At 35.2% G+C, this 20,240-nt stretch overlaps 3 protein-coding genes across 3 annotated transcripts; 1 reads left to right on the top strand and 2 right to left on the bottom strand.

Annotated features, from left to right (window-relative positions):
• Window positions 1-7,559: 7,559 nt before the first annotated feature.
• LOC145131733 (uncharacterized) lies at window positions 7,560-9,596 on the bottom strand. The gene is made up of 6 exons (XM_079066393.1): window positions 9,457-9,596; window positions 9,221-9,370; window positions 8,548-8,683; window positions 8,314-8,451; window positions 8,099-8,220; window positions 7,560-7,953 (listed from the first exon to the last, which is right to left on the bottom strand). Exons 2-6 carry the CDS (start codon window positions 9,262-9,264, stop codon window positions 7,779-7,781), a joined length of 615 nt encoding a protein of 204 aa, XP_078922519.1. The 5' UTR covers window positions 9,265-9,370; window positions 9,457-9,596; the 3' UTR covers window positions 7,560-7,778.
• Window positions 9,597-11,353: 1,757 nt separating this feature from the next.
• On the top strand, window positions 11,354-13,454 carry LOC145131719 (Pentatricopeptide repeat (PPR-like) superfamily protein). Its single transcript, XM_079066381.1, has one exon. It carries the CDS (start codon window positions 11,549-11,551, stop codon window positions 13,331-13,333), a length of 1,785 nt encoding a protein of 594 aa, XP_078922507.1. The 5' UTR covers window positions 11,354-11,548; the 3' UTR covers window positions 13,334-13,454.
• Window positions 13,455-13,535: 81 nt separating this feature from the next.
• CIPK8 (CBL-interacting protein kinase 8) lies at window positions 13,536-17,715 on the bottom strand. The gene is made up of 15 exons (XM_079066384.1): window positions 17,142-17,715; window positions 16,400-16,462; window positions 16,231-16,302; window positions 16,032-16,139; window positions 15,879-15,953; window positions 15,768-15,821; window positions 15,531-15,656; window positions 15,341-15,430; window positions 15,139-15,261; window positions 14,850-14,972; window positions 14,563-14,679; window positions 14,351-14,407; window positions 14,192-14,266; window positions 13,964-14,088; window positions 13,536-13,833 (listed from the first exon to the last, which is right to left on the bottom strand). Exons 1-14 carry the CDS (start codon window positions 17,298-17,300, stop codon window positions 13,972-13,974), a joined length of 1,359 nt encoding a protein of 452 aa, XP_078922510.1. The 5' UTR covers window positions 17,301-17,715; the 3' UTR covers window positions 13,536-13,833; window positions 13,964-13,971.
• Between the last annotated feature and the right edge of the window lie 2,525 nt (window positions 17,716-20,240).

Here is a 20,240-nt window from a genome sequence, read left to right as displayed (position 1 = left end):
AGGATTTCTTCCAAAATATTATACAATTAACTAACTGTGTTTTAGTTTAACCGATCAAAAATTTTACATCATTGTTAGCTGCATAAATTAAACATAAGTGAAATATGTTTTATTAATTATATAAAAAATAATAAAAACATTGTCACATACATTAACAATAGAAATAAGTAGACTATTGGATATATATATATATATATATATATATATATATATATATATATATATATATATATATATATATATATAAAGTATTTATCCGATTTCATGTTAGGGAATATCATTTTTGTTGACTTGTTGTCAACAATGGTATATTTTAGCTTCGAAAAGAAACATCATTACATGTTTTATTTAAAATTAGCAAGGTTTTAAAAAGCTCGTCATTGCACGTCATGACTACAAGGCTTGTATTTGCCGTCAAGCTTTAACAAAATATCGCATTAAGTCAAATGTGTATATAAAAATGAATAATAATAGAAAATGTATATAAATTTATTAATTATATACAAAATTGTCGCCTTAAGTCACGTCTTACGAACGACACGACTTGAAAAAACTTGAGACTTGTTAAATTTAGAGAGATGGATTCGTGGAATTCACTTCCAGAGTTTTCTTATTTTTCTTTTTTAATAAAGAACAAGGTACAAGGCTATATATACAGATCTGATACAACTAACTATCCTATGATAAGGGAAACTATAAGATAAGAATACAAGTTTAGGATAACAACACGTGCTGAAACTTTAGCTCTCGCCAACACTCCCCCTCAAGGTGGAGAATGTATATCTATCATTCCCAGCTTGTCAAGAGAGCTGTAGAACACTCTTCCACAAACTGCCTTAGTTAGCATATCAGCTAGCTGGTCTTCTGAACCTACATGTGGCAGCTCCACAGTTTTCCGTTCTAGGTGATCCTTAATGAAGTGTCTGTCTATCTCCACGTGCTTTGTTCTATCATGCTGAACTGGATTATTTGCAATCTTCACTGCTGACTCGTTGTCACAGTACAACTTCATTGGTTCACTTAGTTTCACTCCCAGATCTCTAAGTACTCGCTTTATCCACAACAGTTCACAAGTCCCGTTCACCATGCCCCTAAACTCTGCTTCCGCACTTGATCTCGAGACCAATTTCTGTTTTTTACTTCTCCAAGTAACCAAGTTACCACCAACAAAAGTGAAATAACCTGATGTGGATTTTCCATCAGACTTATCCCCAGCCCAATCAGCATCAGTAAAAGCACTTACATCACAAGTTTTGTTTCTTCCAAAAAATAGATCTCTTGCTGGGGATGATTCCAGGTACCTCAGAATTCGAAAAACAGCATTCATATGCTTCTCGCTAGGGGCGTGCATAAACCTACACACAACAGACACAGCATACGCAATATCAGTCGGGTATGAGACAAATAAATCAGTTTCCCAACTAACTTCTGATACTGATCCTTGTTGGCGGGGACCTGATCTTCAGTGATTTCCAACTGATGGTTTACCTCAATAGGTGTGTCAATGGGTTTACAGTTTAACATACCCATTTCTGCTAAAAGATCCAAGACATACTTACGTTGATTCATTGATATTCCTTTCTTAGACCTTGCAACTTCGATTCCTAAGAAATATTTCAGATTTCCTAGATCCTTTAATTCAAACTCAGCTGCTAGTATTTGCTGAAGTTTATTTATCTCCTCCTCATCACTTCCTGTCACAACCATATCATCTACATAAACTATGAGGATTGCCACCTTCTTCGATCTCCTTTTCACAAACAGAGTGTGATCAGCATCACTTTGTTTATAACCAATTTCTTTCATGAATTTAGAGAACCTCCCAAACCATGCACGTGGCGACTGCTTTAATCCATACAGTGCCCGTTTCAGTTTGCACACTTTTCCATTCGTATTGATACCCGGTGGTGGTTCCATATAGACTTCCTCCTCCAGAATGCCATTCAAAAAAGCATTCTTAACATCAAATTGTTTCAATGGCCAGTCTTCAATTGCAGCAAGAGATATAATAATTCTAATTGTATTAATCTTTGCCACTGGTGCGAATGTTTCCCTATAATCGATCCCATATTTCTGAGTATACCCCTTTGCTACGACCCTTGCTTTAAATCTATCTACTTTTCCCTCTGCATCGAGTTTTACAGTGAATACCCACTTGCAACCCACCATTTTAACCTCACGAGGTGGGTTAACCACGTCCCACGTTTTGTTCTTTTGTAATGCCTCCATTTCGTCATTGATTGCCTTTTTCCACCTAGAATCCTTCAAGGCTTCCCCCACATTCACCGGTATAGTAACAGCATCCAATTCCTTTACTAACAGAGCATGTGACTTAGCAAGACGGTGTTGTGATACGTAATTGTTGATTGGATCCTTTCCCTTTGCATTTAATTCTGGTTCATATTGCCTTTTAGGTTTCCCTCGTGTGCTTCGAGAGGGGTACCTTGGTGTATTTACGTCTTCAGCATTCGACACTTCCTCATCACTTTCAGTTTCATGAGATATATACCCATCATAGAATATATTTTCATTTTCTGATGGTATATTTACTCCAGGTTCTTGAGTTACTTGTTGAGTACCTTGTGTCTCACTAGTACTGGTGTTAGTATCAGTAGTACTGGTGTTAGTATCAGTTTGGTTCATACTGATATCAGTTGGTTCTGTTTCATTTACATCAGAATCAGAAGGACTCGTTACATTTATTGCCTCCAGGCCATCAGAAAAGTCAGCAAGGAAATCCCCATCATTCATACCCTATACCATAGTTTCATTAGGGGTCACTTCCACGCCTTTCTCCCCCTGAAGTGATCCCTCATGATTAAAGTAAGGTACAGATTTGTGAAAGGATACATCACATGAAACATGCACTTTATTTTTACTTGGATCAAGGCATCTATACCCCTTCTTCAGGTCTACGTATCCGATAAATACACATCGAATTGAGCGTGGTTCAAGTTTGCCAATACTTTGATGGACATAGGCGGTATATCCAAACACTCGTGGTTCAAGGTTTTGTTTTTGAGTGGTGCCAATAATATCATGGAGTTTCTGAAGCGGTGTAACAAACTCTATAACTTTCGAGGGTGTTCTGTTCATAATATATGCAGCCAATCTGACTGCTTCACCCCAATATTGACGGGGAACCTTCATGTCAAATAAAGATGCGCGAACAATTTCAAGAATGGACCTGTTTCTACGTTCTGCGAGTCCATTTTGTTGCGGTGTTCTTGCACATGAGGTTTGGTGTCGTATTGAGTTAGATTTACAATAGTTTTTCATTTCTAAGCTCATGTATTCTCCTCCATTATCTGAATGGAGAGTATGAATATTTTTCCTATATTCTGTTTTTACGAGATTGTGGAGTTCTATGAAGGCATTGAACACCTCATCTTTTGTCTTAAGAAGAGAAACCCATGTTACACGAGTGCATTCATCAATAAACGTAACAAAATAGCGAGCACCACTTGGAGTTGCAATTGGAGCTGGACCCCAAACATCCGAATGTATTATCATAAAAGGAAACGTAGCTTTATTATCACTAGGAGAATAAGAACTTCTTTTATGTTTTGACAACTCACAAACATCACAATTAAATGCATTGTCTAATAAATTCAAAAACAGGTTCGGTTTCAATTTCCTAAGGTATGAAAACGACATGTGCCCAAGACGGCGATGCCATAATACCGCCAAGGCTTTATTTGACTCAGCTACTCCAACATGATTGACTTGGCTCCTATAGTCTTCTTCCTGGTAATATAGCCTCCCTCTCCTAGTACTATAACCACGAATCTGATGGGTCCTCGCATCCTGAAACACACACTCATTCGTCCAGAAAGTCACATAGCAGTTTAGTGCCTGAGTGATTTGACTTACTGATAATAAACTCATTGATAGAGAGGGAACTACAAGAACTGAATCCAGTTCCATAGAATTTGATACATTAACTGTGCCCTTTGCTGTGACAAGTTCAACACCTCCACTCGCAGTGTATATATTTTTTTGTTTTGGAGTATTCGAAGTAGATAAACAATTAGGATTATTTGTCATGTGATCTGTGGCCCCCGTATCTATCACCCATTCAGGTTTTTTAAAGTCAATGTGAGACTTACCAGAGTTTGTTGATGTGTGAGCTGCAATGGGTGGGGTTTCAGGGCTCACTGTTGTTGCCACCGCAGCTTGGCCCTTTCCAATCTTCTTCCTGGGTTTTTTCGTGAAGTCCCACCAGTCTGGATACCCTATGATCTCGTAACACCTCTGCTTTGAGTGTCCTGTCTCTCCACAATGAGTGCAAGAGAGATTGTTTCCTCCTTTTTCGTTTGTGCCCTTATTCTTTGTTTGATAGTTTCGAGTGGCCACGTTCACAACGCTATCTGGTTCAACTGATTTGACATCCATAGCTTGTTGTTGGTTGTGGTCCTTCCTGATGTATGCATAGCAGGATTCAAGAGTGAGTGGTGGATCTTTTCTCAAGGATTCACTCCTTGCTTGATTGAATTCTGAATCTAATCCAGCCAGAAATATGTGGACTCGAAACCTAGACATAGCCTTGTTGACTGCAAGGGTTTTCGCTACTGAATCCCCTTCCCCAGCAAGCCTAGTATCTATTTCTTGGAAAAGACTTACTAATTCATTGTAATACGTAGGTAATGGGCGTCCATTCTGACGAGTACTGAACGACCTCCGATTCAATTCAAACAGTTGTGTCTCATCTGTTCCATCGTAGAAGGTTTTAGACACCGCATCCCAGATCTCCGCTGCTGTTTTCAACCTAATGAATCTCCGCATCAAAGTTGGACTCATCGAGTCAATGAGCCAGCTTTTAACTTTGTTATTCTCTGTAGTCCATGTTTCGATTGCCTTCTCGTTCGTGTGGGTTTTACTGATGAACCAGTGAGAAACCCTAGTTTGTTACGTGCCCCAATTCTCATCTCCATTAGTTGAGACCAGAGGGGGAAATTGTTATCGTCAAGAATGACCCCGGCGGGAAATGGAGGATCTTGGACATTGTTGACGATGACCTAATTCGATGGACCTGACCCTTCTTCGCCTTCGCCCATGTTGCTTCGCCTTGAGAGATCTCCTCAATTCGATTGAGATTTCCGCAATTCGATGGATCAGTAACCAGGCTCTGATACCATGTTAAATTTAGAGAGATGGATTCGTGGAATTCACTTCCAGAGTTTTCTTATTTTTCTTTTTTTAATAAAGAACAAGGTACAAGGCTATATATACAGATCTGATACAACTAACTATCCTATGATAAGGGAAACTATAAGATAAGAATACAAGTTTAGGATAACAACACGTGCTGAAACTCTAGCTCTCGCCAACAAGACTTGACATTGACGTCAAGTCACATCTAACGTTATTTAGAACCTTGAAAATTACAATAAAAAGGTTACTTCGTTGCACAAACAGAAGAAATCAATGAGACTCGATACATTAATAATTCATTTAACCATAATTTCTATTTTGAATCAAGTTAAAAGAAAGAATTGTGTTGCTTATAACAAGGGACTCAAAGTCGGTTGAATATTTGATACCACGAGTACCAACGCCACTTATCTTTTTAGGACACTAAATTAATAAGTCTTAACTTTGAGATATCTAATTACGCAACCCAAATTCATATACAATTTTTACACATAACTAGCAAAATAGATAAAAACGTAATTATACTTTTCATACCATCTTCAATTATAGTTTAACACTAAAACTATAAAAACAGTATGTATCATACCTATACGGCTATACGTTTATCATCATATTGATTACATGGTTTCGTCTAAATCCATTTATATCAACTACCCTAAGCACCAATTTGATAATTTAAATTAAAACAAAGTTATCATAAGAGAAAAGAAATATGATTATTGATTAATAAATCTTTTTATTTAAGTAGGCCATAGTACAATGAAAATATCTTATATATTAAACTTGTTTTTTTATTAATCCAAAAAAACTGTTTGAACTAATTAAATGATAATTTTTCCTATCCGTATATAAATGAGTATTAAATAACAAATGACTTTCATATAAGAACTTTTATAAATCTAGTTTAACCGAACAAAACATATGATTTTTATGAAATATTAATCAAAGTATATGATATAAATTAGTAATAACCTGTGAGCTTGGTATTATTTTTCTATCAAGATTTTTTCCATCAGATCTTATCATGAATTTCCAATGTTAATAGTTATTTTCATTAAAATTGTATGAGAAGTACTTTTTTTTGGAATATGTAAATGAAAATATCTAAAATTTCACATCCAAAAATAATTAAGCAAAGCTAGCAGGCATTATGAAAACCATGAAATGTATGGTATGTATCTTAATATAAAATAATTAAGCAAACCTCACCATTTGGACCCACACTAATGAGAGGGGGGTAAATAACAAAATACTAACAATATTATGCACCTCAATCACTAAACTCTCATCAGATAGGTATACTATATGGTATGGTATATGTCTGAATATGTTAAGTTCTGTTGAGATTAGATGAAGATTAAACACACACATATATATATATATATATATATATATATATATATATATATATATATATATATATATGTGTGTGTGTTTAATCTTCATCTAATCTCAACAGATATATATATATATTTGTCCATATCCATACTACTAAGTATGTAACTCATTAGTTCATCAAGTGAAAACCTGGTGACTTAGGGTGTGTTTGGTTGTGGAAAATTGTTTTTATTTTCTAAAAAAATGTTTTCAGAAAATAGAGTTGAATTTTCATTTTCAATTTTCAAAGAAAATTCTAAAAAACGCGTTTTGTTGAAATCGGAGGAGTTTTCATTTTCCATCTTAGAAATTTGGAAAACGTTAAAAATCACTTTTCTAATTTACATACAATTTAGAAAACTAATGGTGCGTTTGGTTGTGGAAAACTGTTTTCATTTTCTAAGAAAATGTTTTCAAAAAATAGAGTTGAGTTTTCGCTTTCAATTTTCAATGAAAATTTTAGAAAACGCGTTTGGTTGAAATCGGGGGAGTTTTCATTTTCCATCTTAGAAATTTGGAAAACTTTGAAAAACTGTAAAAATCACTTTTCTAATTTACATACAATTTGAAAAACTGAAAATTTTCATTTTCTTGGAAAATTTTGGAAAATTGAACGAAACAAACGCGTTTTCAAAATTTCCGTTTTTCTTGGAAAATTTTCCACAACCAAACGCACCCTAAAAATTTTTATTTTCTTGGAAAATTTTGGAAAACTGAACGAACCAAACGCTTTTTCAAAATTTATATTTTTTTTGAAAAATTTTCCACAACCAAACGCACCCTTAGAGTTGGTCTCGTTTAAGAAGAGTTTGTACATTGATACACCAAAAGCCAATTCTAATATTTATACCGTATACACACAGAAATACAAGCAAACCGTATTTGAAGGTATAATTAAATTTTCAATATATGATATATCAACTGCAGCAATAGATGCAGCTTTTTAAATACATTATTGAAAGAATGATGTTTGCATGATTCAATTACTAGACACAATGCAAAGAGTAACGTTATTAACAAGCATATAATATTATAATATAAGAAAGCATAAATTTGGTTGGTAAAATGAGGTCAAAGGTCCGTGAACAGGAATGAATATCTGAGATGCAAAACCAAATCAAACATATTTTAACAAATGGGGATGGGAAATGACAGATCTTTTTTTTTTCTCTTTTTTTTACAGTAAAGAAAAGAAGGGTGCAAAAAGAAAGAAATTGAGTTTAGGGTTGGTTTAAGAGTTAAAAGTTTTAACGGAGGTCAGTATTTTGTGGTTTCCTCTGGAACATGAGAGAGCCCAAGACAACAGCTATTCCAGTTATGGCTATCGTGAATACAAGTCTTCTTGTAGAGAATTCTTGTGGTGGGGGCCGCGGCCTTCTTCTAGCTGCCCCACCCCCATGCTCTCTTTCACCTTCCCTCGCCCTGATTCACAAACATCAAACAAACAAACATTCAAACCTAAAACTTATTAAATATATATATATATATATATATATATATATATATATATATATATATATATATATATATATATTTTTTTTGTTGGAAAAAAAAAAGTTGTTTAAACCTGGAAGCTTCTGCAGTGGTATCTGGGACGCCATTACAAGTGAGTTCATGGGCCATTCTCTCGTGTAGTCTGATGTATCTGATGCACAGATTGCAGAGCTCTGTCCTGTTTCCACAGACTTCCTGGTAATGGTATTTTTAAAGAAATATGATGATTATTGGTATTTATTTATATGGAAAGATTGATTATTGATTATTGCTTTGGTGGTTACCTACCTGATGCTCAAATAAGTCGATTGCAGGCAAAGGGAATTCACAGTAATCACATGTCACGATCCGTTTGGGGCAATGTTCACGTTGGTGTGCAGCCAGGCTTTCAGGTTCCATGCTCTCGCTGCACAATGAACACGGTACCTGTGTGTGTGTGTGTGTGTGTCCTCTCAGCTCTTGTTTCTTTTTCACTTATTAATTTTTTTAAAATCATATGTAATAAGCTGACTGACTACATACCGGAGCATGGGTGTTGGAGTAATGCTCTTCAGCGTGCTTTTTGGGAACCATTTCATCACAGAGTTTACATTTTTCTAAATTGCGCGAGCAGTGAAAATAATGCAGATCGATATTCGAAGATGGAATCGCTCTGTCACTGCACAATCATGCTTACATTATTATTCTCCTTTTTTTTCTTCACCAGTTTTATATTCTTAACTCTTAACACTTATCCAAACAATATACAGTATATATTTTCAAAAAAACCAACAAGATAAAAACTAGAACAACAGATATGGAAAACAAGACATCAACTGGAATCCATGATTGTCTTTATGTCATCATATATATATATATATATATATATATATATATATATATATATATATATATATATATATATATGAAACCATCAAAGATTACTTGCAATTTCAAGGTCCCATTGGTATGATCTAACATTTCAAATGGGGATATAACAGATATAGATGCCTTACGAGACAATCAAATCGTCAGTTAACAACTACCCTGGCTTAAAAACCTCAACACTTTTCGCACCAAACACAAATCTTTCTATGCCTACAACTGTTTCACTTAACCTCATAAAATCCCATATGCAATCCAACAAATATCATATTAAATAAGAAATCTCAAAATCACGCAACAAATTTCAAGAAAAAAGAAACCCTATTATTACCAGTGACTGCAAATGTTTGTCGCGCGATAAGAACCTACGTCCATCGTCTCGGCTGAAGGTAGGTATCTTACCCACAGCGCTACCAAATTATCTGCAAACTTCGAATTCTAGAATCGAATTGAATTCCTTGTCACAAGAAGATCCAAATTCCTGATAAAATCATACGAGTATGATGAGATTGGTATGGTACACAAGAAAAAACACGGAAATGAAGGATTGAAAGCTCTGAAAAGGACCTGTGATTGTGAAATCGATCGCTCCAACACGGAACACTTTCGCACAGGAGTCACTTCCTGGATTTGGTGTTTTTCTTGATGATGAGAATTTCAAGAAACTATGCCACTTCGTGGATTTAATGTATCTCTTTAATATACGCATATTTTTTATTTTTCATTTTCTCAAGGTATCTTTTATTTTAGTTTGTGACTTCTTTTTTGAACGACTTATTTACTTTTGTGTATACATCTTTGATAGAGGTGTATGTTTTTTTCATAGCTTTTTGATACCGGTGTATCAGGCCTTTTGGTTTAAAGTGTTTTCGGACCGGTAGCAAATAGTATGTAGCTGGTAACTGGTAGTGTTTTGTTAAACGATATGTGAGATAACTTTTATATTTGTAGCGTTGTGTTTAAACTAAACGCTAAAAGTTTGTAGTGTCAAATGAAGATTTTTGTTCAAAACAAAACGCTAGAAACTCTCAAACATCATGTACCAAACATGCCCTTGGTTTGTGGCTCTAAAAGGTGCACATAACCTAATATTATACTAATCTGGATTGATTTCAAATCAGTTTGGATCTTTTAGATCCGTGTTCAAAAAGATTTTATCAAAATTCATATCAGATGCATATACCTATTGTAACGGATGTTAGATCGGATTGAAAAAATCGATTTTCGGTTTGATTCGTGATTTTTGTTTTTCTTCAAATTAAAACCAAAATAATCTCCGACACTTATTTAACTTCAATCAATTATATTTGATTATAAATACGTAAAGAAAAAAAATAAACCAAATGCAAAAGCATAAAACTATGAAATGAAATACAACATTTTGTTATTGATGTTATCAATTTTTTCTTCACATCTCGTTATTTTACAAGTCTTTTGTTCTCATTCGTTGTCTAAATTAGTGCCTTCCTCCTCTACTTATATAGTTGGGGGCAATATCTCAAATGCAACCTCTTCTTTATGTATTTGTTGTCCAACTGTTTCTAGTTCAACTTCAAATAAAACGAAATTTTGTATCCTAGTAATCGCTTAAACACATGCACATTTCCATTGATTGGGATTCCATTGATCGGGGGGTAATTCTTGACCTCGATGTTGGTATTACCTTGCCACTTACAAAAAAATATATTCTAAAACTACCTTGGACGATTAGTAATCAAGGGTCATGACGACGAGACCTGTAAATTAATTGTGCTTCATTTTTTATCCATCAAGACAAAATATCTAGGTTTCTCAATTCTTCAATAGACATATTTATTAAAAAAATTGAAGCCATATTATTATCGAATTCGTTTCTTGAGACGAAAATTTGAAGTCGTTTGATAGCTTCCTCTTGTAATAACTAATAAGGTCGTGGATTTGTGAATCATATTTGGTTGTATAAATGTCATAAAGATTGAAAAATATTGTGTAGATTTATTGGTCTTTTTGGTTAAACATAAAGCATTGGCTACATTTTCATAATACAATTTGTACGTTATCAACATTTATAGTAAAAAAATGATAAACCGCATATCTAAATGTTTTATGTGGGAGATCAACTATGATTTTTTTGGTGAAATCTCGTGCCTTAACCACTGCGCTCTTATCATGAGGTATCAACATTTATAGTAAGACTTTAAAACAATAACACAAATAAAAAAGCACAAAGTAACTCTGTAAACTATTTTCTAAGGTTTTGTTTCATTGTTCTTAACTTCTTATCATTAAAAAAACATCGTGTGGTATTCATTTAATTTTCGTGTCATTAAAAATTTATCTAAATCATGTACGCATTATGTACATAAACTTTAATGTATAAATACCTGCAAACTTTATTGGGCGGTTGGGCCATAGGCCCATAACAGTAGAAAGCCTAGATTTTATGAACATAAAGCTATAAAGTCATAAACAGGTCGTCCGACATTTCACTCGACAAATTCGGATAAGAAAATTAGGCGGCACCTTCTTCACCGTTCTTCCATCTGCAAAACACCAGTAAGCTCTCTTCTTCTTTGTGTACACCGTTCTGCTCTTGACACGGACAGTCAGTAATCTCATCGTTTTCCATTAAATCATCCAGTAGAAGCGTGTAACCACAAGTTTATGGTCTAAAGTAAATATGGAGTCAGTTGTGTCCATAAAGCAAACCCATGAAGGGTTTTGTTCCTTTCAATGTGTCCATACAAAAACCTTTAGAAATCGTAGAGTTAGGGTTCGTAATTCGGTTGTTTTAGCTACTGGAATTCATGGTAAACTGAATGATAAAAATGGGTTTTTGAGTAAAAAGATTAAAAGGGTGTCGGCCATTTCAAAGTCGGAAACATTTACTCCGAATGGGAAGGCTGTGAATGGGGAGAAAGCCTTGAAATTGAACGGGATTAACGAGGTTAATACCAGAAGAAACTTGGAGGAGTTTGAGAATAATAACCATCTCAGAAGACTGATTAGGAATGGTGAATTGGAGGAAGGGTTTAAGTATTTAGAGAACATGGCTTATAGAGGTGACATCCCAGACATCATTCCATGTACGAGTTTGATTCGAGGGTTTTGCCGAACAGGAAAGACAAGAAAAGCCACTAGGGTTATGGAGATTCTTGAAGAATCCGGAGCTGTACCAGATGTCATAACTTACAACGTTTTAATCAGTGGTTATTGTAGAGCAGGTGAGATCGATAAAGCACTCAACGTGTTTGATAAAATGTCTGTAGCACCTGATGTCGTCACATACAACACAATCTTACGTTCTTTATGCGATAAAGGAAAACTAGACCAAGCAATGGTAGTTCTTGATAGACAGATGCAGAAGCAATGCTACCCCGATGTCATCACCTACACGATCTTGATAGAAGCTGCGTGTAAGATGAGTGGTGTAGGACAAGCAATGAAGCTTTTAGATGAAATGAAAACAAAAGGTTGTAAGCCGGATGTGGTGACTTACAATGTCCTTATCAATGGGTTCTGTAAAGAAGGCAGATTAGATGATGCTATCAAGTTCTTAAACAATATGCCATCTACAGGTTGCCAGCCTAATGTGGTCACACACAATATCATCTTGCGAAGCATGTGTAGCATGGGTAAATGGATGGATGCTGAGAAATTTGTGGGTGACATGCTTCGAAAAGGGTGTTCTCCAAGTGTTGTGACTTTCAACATCTTGATAAACTTTTTGTGTAGAAGAGGGCTGTTAGGGCGTGCGATTGACATCTTAGAGAAGATGCCTAAACATGGATGTACCCCGAACTCTTTGAGTTATAACCCTTTGTTACATGGTTTTTGTAAAGAAAAGAAGATGGATCGAGCGATTGAGTATTTGGAAGTGATGGTGTCCCGTGGATGTTATCCGGATATTGTGACTTACAACACTTTGCTCACGGCTTTGTGTAAAGATGGGAAGGTTGATTTTGCTGTGGAGATTCTAAACCATTTGAGTTTTGAAGGGTGTTCACCTGTTTTGATTACTTACAACACTGTGATTGATGGGTTGTCAAAGATTGGGAAAACGGGGCGTGCAATAATGTTGATTGATGAGATGAAGGAGAAAGGGCTGCAACCAGATATAATCACATATTCATCGGTTGTAAGCGGGTTGAGTAGGGAAGGGAAAGTGGAAGAAGCGATTAAGTTTGTTTATGATTTGGAAAAGTTGGGGGTGAGACCAAATGTGTTGACTTATAATGCGGTGATGTTGGGGCTTTGTAAGGCTAGAGAGACTGACCGGGCCATTGACTTTTTGGGGTATATGGTTGGAAAGGGGTGTAAGCCTACAGAAGCCACTTATACCATTTTGATAGAAGGTTTGGCTCATGAAGGCTTAGCTCAGGAAGCTTTGGAGTTGCTTAATGACTTGTGTTCCAGAGGTGTTGTCAAGAAACGGTCCGCTGACCAGGTGCTCGTCAAGCTTTAGGTTTTGAACAATATGTAACTCTATGTTATGTTGTCTACTAAGAGATGAGTTTATGTGAACAAGAGTTTTTAGGTCAATTTTTGGTGCTTCAAATTCAAAATGTTTGTGGATTTTTTTTTAATGATTTGCCACTACTTCTGTTGTTATATATATGCAAGTATTTGTTAGTTGTTAAAAGAAGGGAAGGGAAAGTCGGTGTCAATTTGGAGTAGAAAAAGAAATAGTGAATAAAGCCAAAACTAGTTCGTAGGTATACAAAACAAAATGCATTACCTAGCTACTTCACTTGGTATTATTATTTATTTCTCAAACAAAAGAATACAATACCATACCATGTATTGTATTGTATTCTATCTCATTCATTACCACGCTCTAAGTAAAAAGAAAAAAAAAATACCAAAGTCTACAACAAATGTATATCAACCACAAATTGATCTTTTACATTCTTTTGGAGGTAGAAAGAGATGGGTTTAACTACAACAGTGTTGGCCTGGCCTCTCCTGTAACAACGAAAATTTTGAACCAATTAATAATAATAATAATAATAATAATAATATGTGTAATTAATCAAACTTAACTTAACTTAACGAAAGAAAGAAAGAAATCAATCGATGATGAGTAACGACTAACCAACGGATCTAACGGCGTTTGCTCTTTGTTTTGGTGATCTTGGATTTCCCATGTTGTTGTTGTTGTTGTTCGTTAGGTGGTTTCCAGATAATATCTTCAAGATTGTTACAGAAATTCTTGTAAAACTGCATGCAGCCACCAATATTATATTATTATTTAAGATTTAAGAAGAGTAAAAATTTTCAACCTAAAAAAAAACTCCCTTAAAATTAATAAAAGAAGAAGCACCTTAAGGTATTCAGCACCATCTCCTGCTGCTTTCTGAATGTCAACCATCACAAAATTGGAGGTCACTTGAAAAACCTGCTTTCAACAATTCATTACTTGCTTTCTTGCTTTCTTGCTATATATAATAATATCCGTAAGTAATTAAGATGAAAAACTCACTTCCAAGATCACGGAAAAATGGGACTTCTTATTAGCAGAAAGCCCTTCTACTCTCATCTGAAAATAATATAATAAAAAAAAAGAAAGTAAGCATTTCCTCCTTCCCTATAGATTGTAATTCCTATTGTACCCATTCATTGTTATTGATCATTAATAATCTATTTTGTATGTAAACTGTAAAGATAGTGTGTGTGTGTGTGTGTGTGTGTAACCTTGTAATTTCGAATGTGTGTCTTGAAGCTCATCGACTGAGCAACAACTTCCATACTTGATAACACAATCTTTGCGGGTTTTTGAGAAACAAACCGAGTTATGTGCGTCACAGGGTCCTGTCAAACGCAAGCAAGCAAGCATATACTTTTCACATATAAATTTCATTTTCTTAATTCCTAATTTCAAAAACCGATATCAATTTACTTTTCAACATATAATTTTGAAACACTATTTGCATGCATGTATTTAAGATTTGTGGGTGGGGTGGGGTAGATAGAATTCAAACCTGACCACGGTCAAACATGGAAGACAGGTTTAATCCCTGAGACAGGATTATCATATCGAATGCATTAAGAGACAGAGGACATGCATCTTCATCTGTTTGTTGCTCATCACCACCTCCCTCTTCCTACATACATACATACATACATACATACATACATACATACATCATACATGATATACAGCTGTTAGTATTATTTTTAGCATTTCATTGTTTGTTTGTGTTACCATAATATGAATATGAATATGAATATGAAATTGACATAAGTGATAGAATAGGTTTTGCCTTTTACCTCTGATTCATCAAAAACAGCATTTACATCATCCAGATTAACATCTTCATACTCAACAACTCTAGCAGGGACATAATTCTTTTTGAACCATTCATCATTCCTTATTTCTTCAATACCAATACGCTGCACATAACCATCACATCATTAATTAACAGTAATCGTACTAACCAACATCATGCAAGATGGAAGATGGAATGCTCACAGTGTCAGGATTTGGATCTAAAATTCGATGAATTAACGATTTTGCCCCTACTGGGAAAAATGATGGGCATGAAAATTCAGCTTTATCGATCTGCACAAACAAACAAATAACCAAAATTATTCTACCTTGGTAAAGAAAATCCAACAAGACAGATAATGATAATAATAATAATAGTAATAACTTGACATGCCTTATTATACAATGTGGTGAGATCCATTTCATCAAATGGGAGGTATCCAGCCATCAGTACATATAGGATGACCCCACATGACCATACATCAGCCAAAGCACCATTGTAACCTTTGTGACTCAGTACCTAAACCACACCATCAACAAAGAATGAAGCAATGGTAAATATGCATGTAGGTAACACTACCAAAAAGAAGAAAATAAATAATAAATAAGGATAAGTTGCACCTGTAATTACCTCTGGTGCAACATAGTTGGGAGTTCCACAGGTTGTTCGAAGGATACTGACACCCTGCAAATATATAAATTAATGATGGACGATACCAAAAGAATGTATTCCAAATCTTACCTCTGCAGGCAATGCACTGAGTCCAAAATCTGAAATCTTTAAATTTCCTTGGGAATCTAACAAAAGATTTTCAGGCTGCAAAAGGAAAGTAAAGAGGTAAAACAAAATGATGAGAATCCATTGAAGATGATGACCTGAAAAAGTACCCAACACCTTCAGATCTCTGTGATATACTCCTTTACTATGGCAATACTCTACACCATCAATCAGCTGCTGAAAGAATCTTCTAGATTCTGCTTCACTGAGGCGTCCATGGTGGACCTGGTCAACATGCATTAGATTTATGAGCCCAGGGATAATACCAAAATACATCCATTTCACCTTGCTTGGAGAATGGAGACTGGAGACTTACAATTTTATCAAAAAGCTCACCCCCTGTGATAAATTCCAAAATTATGTATATTTTTGTGCGGCTTGCTAGCACCTAAACCAAAATTTTACATTAGTTAACAGACTTGATGATGATTCTTTCAGAAAGTTAAACTACAACAGCTTATATAGCCTGGATTATGAGATCATGCCTCATGCAGCCGAACAACATTGGGATGTCTAACCAGCTTCATGATTGATATCTCTCTCTTGATCTGCATGCAATTATAAGAATAAATTTTAAGGGAGCTTTTAAGATTATGAAAGAGGTTAATTGTTGAAACCAAGTAAATATTGTGCACTAGTATATGTATGGTTAAAGTTCCTAGCTTATGCAGTATCACAAGTCTTAGGTTACATTGCATGTCATCAACTGTGTACAAAAACATGTCAGTCATAAAGAAAGTTTCCAACACTATGAATGCAACTATAGCCTTCTTCCATAACGAATATGGTTTTGATTTTTCTTTTCAAAGCAGAAACTTCATCCCCCTTCTCCCATGATGTTTTCACTCTCAAAGTAAGAGTATTTGGCAACAGCTTTGTTTATTTGTAGCACTTACTAAATTCATTGTAGTTACCAAGTTTTTTTTCTGAAACTAAGAAAGTCATAGCTACATCGTATCTAAAAAGTAGTCCAGTAGAATTTCAATGATTTTCTGGAGAGCTATACCTCTGTATGCAGACGTACCAAAAAGCAGATCAAAACCCTAATCAAAACTTAAAATCTTTGGCCAAAGACTAATCATGCAATGTAATTATATAACTGAAAGTAACATCATCATTAGCGTTCGATTGAAACATCTACAATTGACCCATTTTAACCTAATTTTCAGATCAGCGTATCAAATGAACCACAAACAAGTATAATGATACAGAGAAGAAGAAATTCACCTGGTCGACCATCTTGTGCTTGATTATGGTAGCTCGATCGAGGAGTTTCATAGCAACACTTTCACCGGTCTCTGTATTCTGAGCAAACTTGACCTTCGCGAAGGTTCCTTCACCGATCGTCCTCCCAACCTCATACTTGCCAACTTTCCTCACCACCATCTCTACACTCTTCTAACTATTTCTTTCTTCAATTCAGCCAAATTCTTGTAGCATTTCAAGTAGGGAGTAAACAGTAGCACAGGATCAAAATCAGATTTGTGAGAATTTCTTGTCTAGTTTCCGATTCGATTAATGTCTTCGAAAAAAAGGGGAAAGTTTGGCAAATGAGAGAAAATTAAAAGACAGAAAGGCGGGTTTGACGGAGAAAAGGGATAAGATATATAGAGAGATAGAAAGTGGGGTCTACAGGCTACTGATTTAGAGAATAAACTTGAGTTGAAGGGAGGAGTGGGTGGGATTGATCATTGATGTGAAAGGAGGATTGTATTTGTGGGTGATGGCGAGGATGGGAGGAGGCGACGGCCGGAGGAAATTAATTGAGAATATTGATTGGACGGTAGGTAGTTAACCACACCTGTTTATTCAGGCACCACGGATAGTTTATAGTTGTATCTCTACGACCTTGCAATAAAACATAAACTAAGGTGTTGTTTGTTTTTTCCGAGGCAAAGCGGACCACATCTGTAGACCTCTGCAGTAGAAGATGTGGACCAAACGTCTGCAGTCTGAAAAAAGAAGACTGTTTGTTTTTTTAACATCTGCGGGCTACTAAAATAAACTGAAATCTAAATTAACTGATTTTTTTAAACTTCAAAGTGTTTTTTTAATATTTTTATGACTTTGTTATAAATAATTAACAAATCTATATCAATTTTTATGTATTATTGTATAAAAATAAAAATAAAAATCGTATGAATTAACGTATATATTTGATAAAAAGCAACAACTTTGGTTGCAAAGTTATAACTAAACATTATATATACTATTGTTTGCTAAAATGGTGGTGAACAGTAAACTTTTGGGATTTTGATTTGTGCCACAGATTTCTTTGGGTGTTAAACATTTGCCACAAAAAATGTTACACTTACCTCCCTTATTATCTTTCTTCCACCGCCTTGCGTCGTTTTATGTTTCCACCGCCTTGCCTCGCCTCACCAATCAAATGCAAGAAACCCTTCTCCAACCTTCTTCTACCTTCCTTCTGATTAATTTCTCCGTCTTTGTTTTCTCCATTTCGACCTCCAGCTTCCCATCAACACACCGTCGCCGACCTTGCTTCCCTCAGCCTTCCAATCGAACGATGAGGTCGACTTCTACTACTCCTTCTCACTATTTCAGTTTCTTCCAATTTCGTTTTATGTCGGCTTTTAATTATTTGGTTTCAACAAACAGGTAGCAGTCGATATGAACCCTAGAAATTGGTTTGTTCACCATATGGTTGACTATGGTCTAATCAGCCAGGTACCGATGCCCTTTCTTTCGTCTTTGGTTTTGTACACCACCACCGACCTTGCCTCCCTCAGCCTTCCTCCACCCTTCCACAGACGTCGTTCCCCTCTCTAATGTAGAAAAGAGACTCCTTTACGGAGAACCGACAGAGAGAAGATGCTTTTCTGCTTCAAACCTCAACCACAAGACGGAGTTGGTCGATAAGATCGAAGAGGGAGATATCGACAGGAGAAGACCGGAAAGGGGATAAACGCAGCAGCTTTGTCATTGCTGCTTCTGGTGAAAAGAGACTCCTATATATATATATATATATATATATATATATATATATATATATATATATATATATATATATATATATATAGGGCCGGATATTAAGGGGTGCACTTGGTGCATCTGCACAGGGCCACAAAATTTTGTAATCCTGTAATACCAATTAGCCCAAACAAGAGGAAATAATAGGGAATTCCAGAAGTGCCGACACAATCAAGGAGCGGGAAAAAAAAGAGGCAATCAATCGTCAATCGATCTTCAATCTCTCCTCTATTCTCTCGGTATTAGCAAAAATCAAGGAAGCCGTTTCCGCGTTTCGTATCCTGCAACGCAACGGTCTCAAAATCCAACCTGATTCTGTATTTCTCTCACAACGCAACGATTCTCTATTAAGGTTCTTCATTCTCTGATTTCTTCATTCTGGTTTTCGTTCTCCATTCTGTGATATCTCTCCTCTCTGATTCTCTATTTCTCTCACAATCTCACTTCTACTTAGCACTAGAAGTTAATCAGAATTCGACCACAAGGAGTCCGATAACTAGAATCCGTTTTTAGAATCTGCACCAGGTGGCTTCAAAAGTCAAAATCAAAATCGCCGAATAGGTCTATTTAAGAATCAATTCAGAATAAAAGAAAGGTACTTTAAAATCAGAATAGTTTTTTAGAATATCTTACATAAACTTTAGTTCTTGACAATTGAAAACTTTGGTTTTGATCCTCTCGACAGACCTTGACTCCGGAACAGTAGAACATAGTGATAACTCTTAGGTTTTCAAGAAATCCTGAAATTCTCGGTTTTTCACCTTTTCAGAAATCTGGAAATCAATCTGAAGGTATACCACTTTATCCTCTCAATGATTTTCTATATTCTACATTGATAATGGTTTTTAGTTTTTACCTCTTTGGTTTTTAGTAATTTTTTTCATATTTATTTATATTTTCACAGATGCAGTGTATTGGATTTGTTGACAACTGAAAACTAAGAATTGAGAAGGAAATCAAGGAATTTACAGATCTGTAATATCACAAACGGAGAAGACATCAAAAAATCAGGTGTTTCCTTTCCTTTTTTACCCTTTACTGCTTTAGACTTTAATACGCCTCCTCGAATAAGAAAATATGAATCTAGATATGAAAAACGTAAAAATAAACAAAAAATTGAAGAATCTACTAAAGCTCAAGAAGGATCTATGGATAAGTTTATAATAAAACAAACAAAAGAAAAGCAAACTATTAATATTGATGCTAATGTTGATAATGTTACTGTTAATGGAACTAATAGTGATGATGTTAATGTTAATGATGCTAATATAGATGATATTAATGTTGATGATAATAATTTTGATGAAGCTAATGTAGATGATTTTAATGTTGATG

This window comes from Lactuca virosa, chromosome 1 (genome assembly GCF_052849685.1).
Source record: "Lactuca virosa cultivar CGN04683 chromosome 1, Lactuca_virosa_CGN04683_v6, whole genome shotgun sequence".
NCBI lineage: Eukaryota > Viridiplantae > Streptophyta > Magnoliopsida > Asterales > Asteraceae > Lactuca > Lactuca virosa.
The sequence above is the reverse complement of the archived record's forward strand: the minus strand, read 5'-3'. Positions and strand labels throughout refer to the sequence as shown.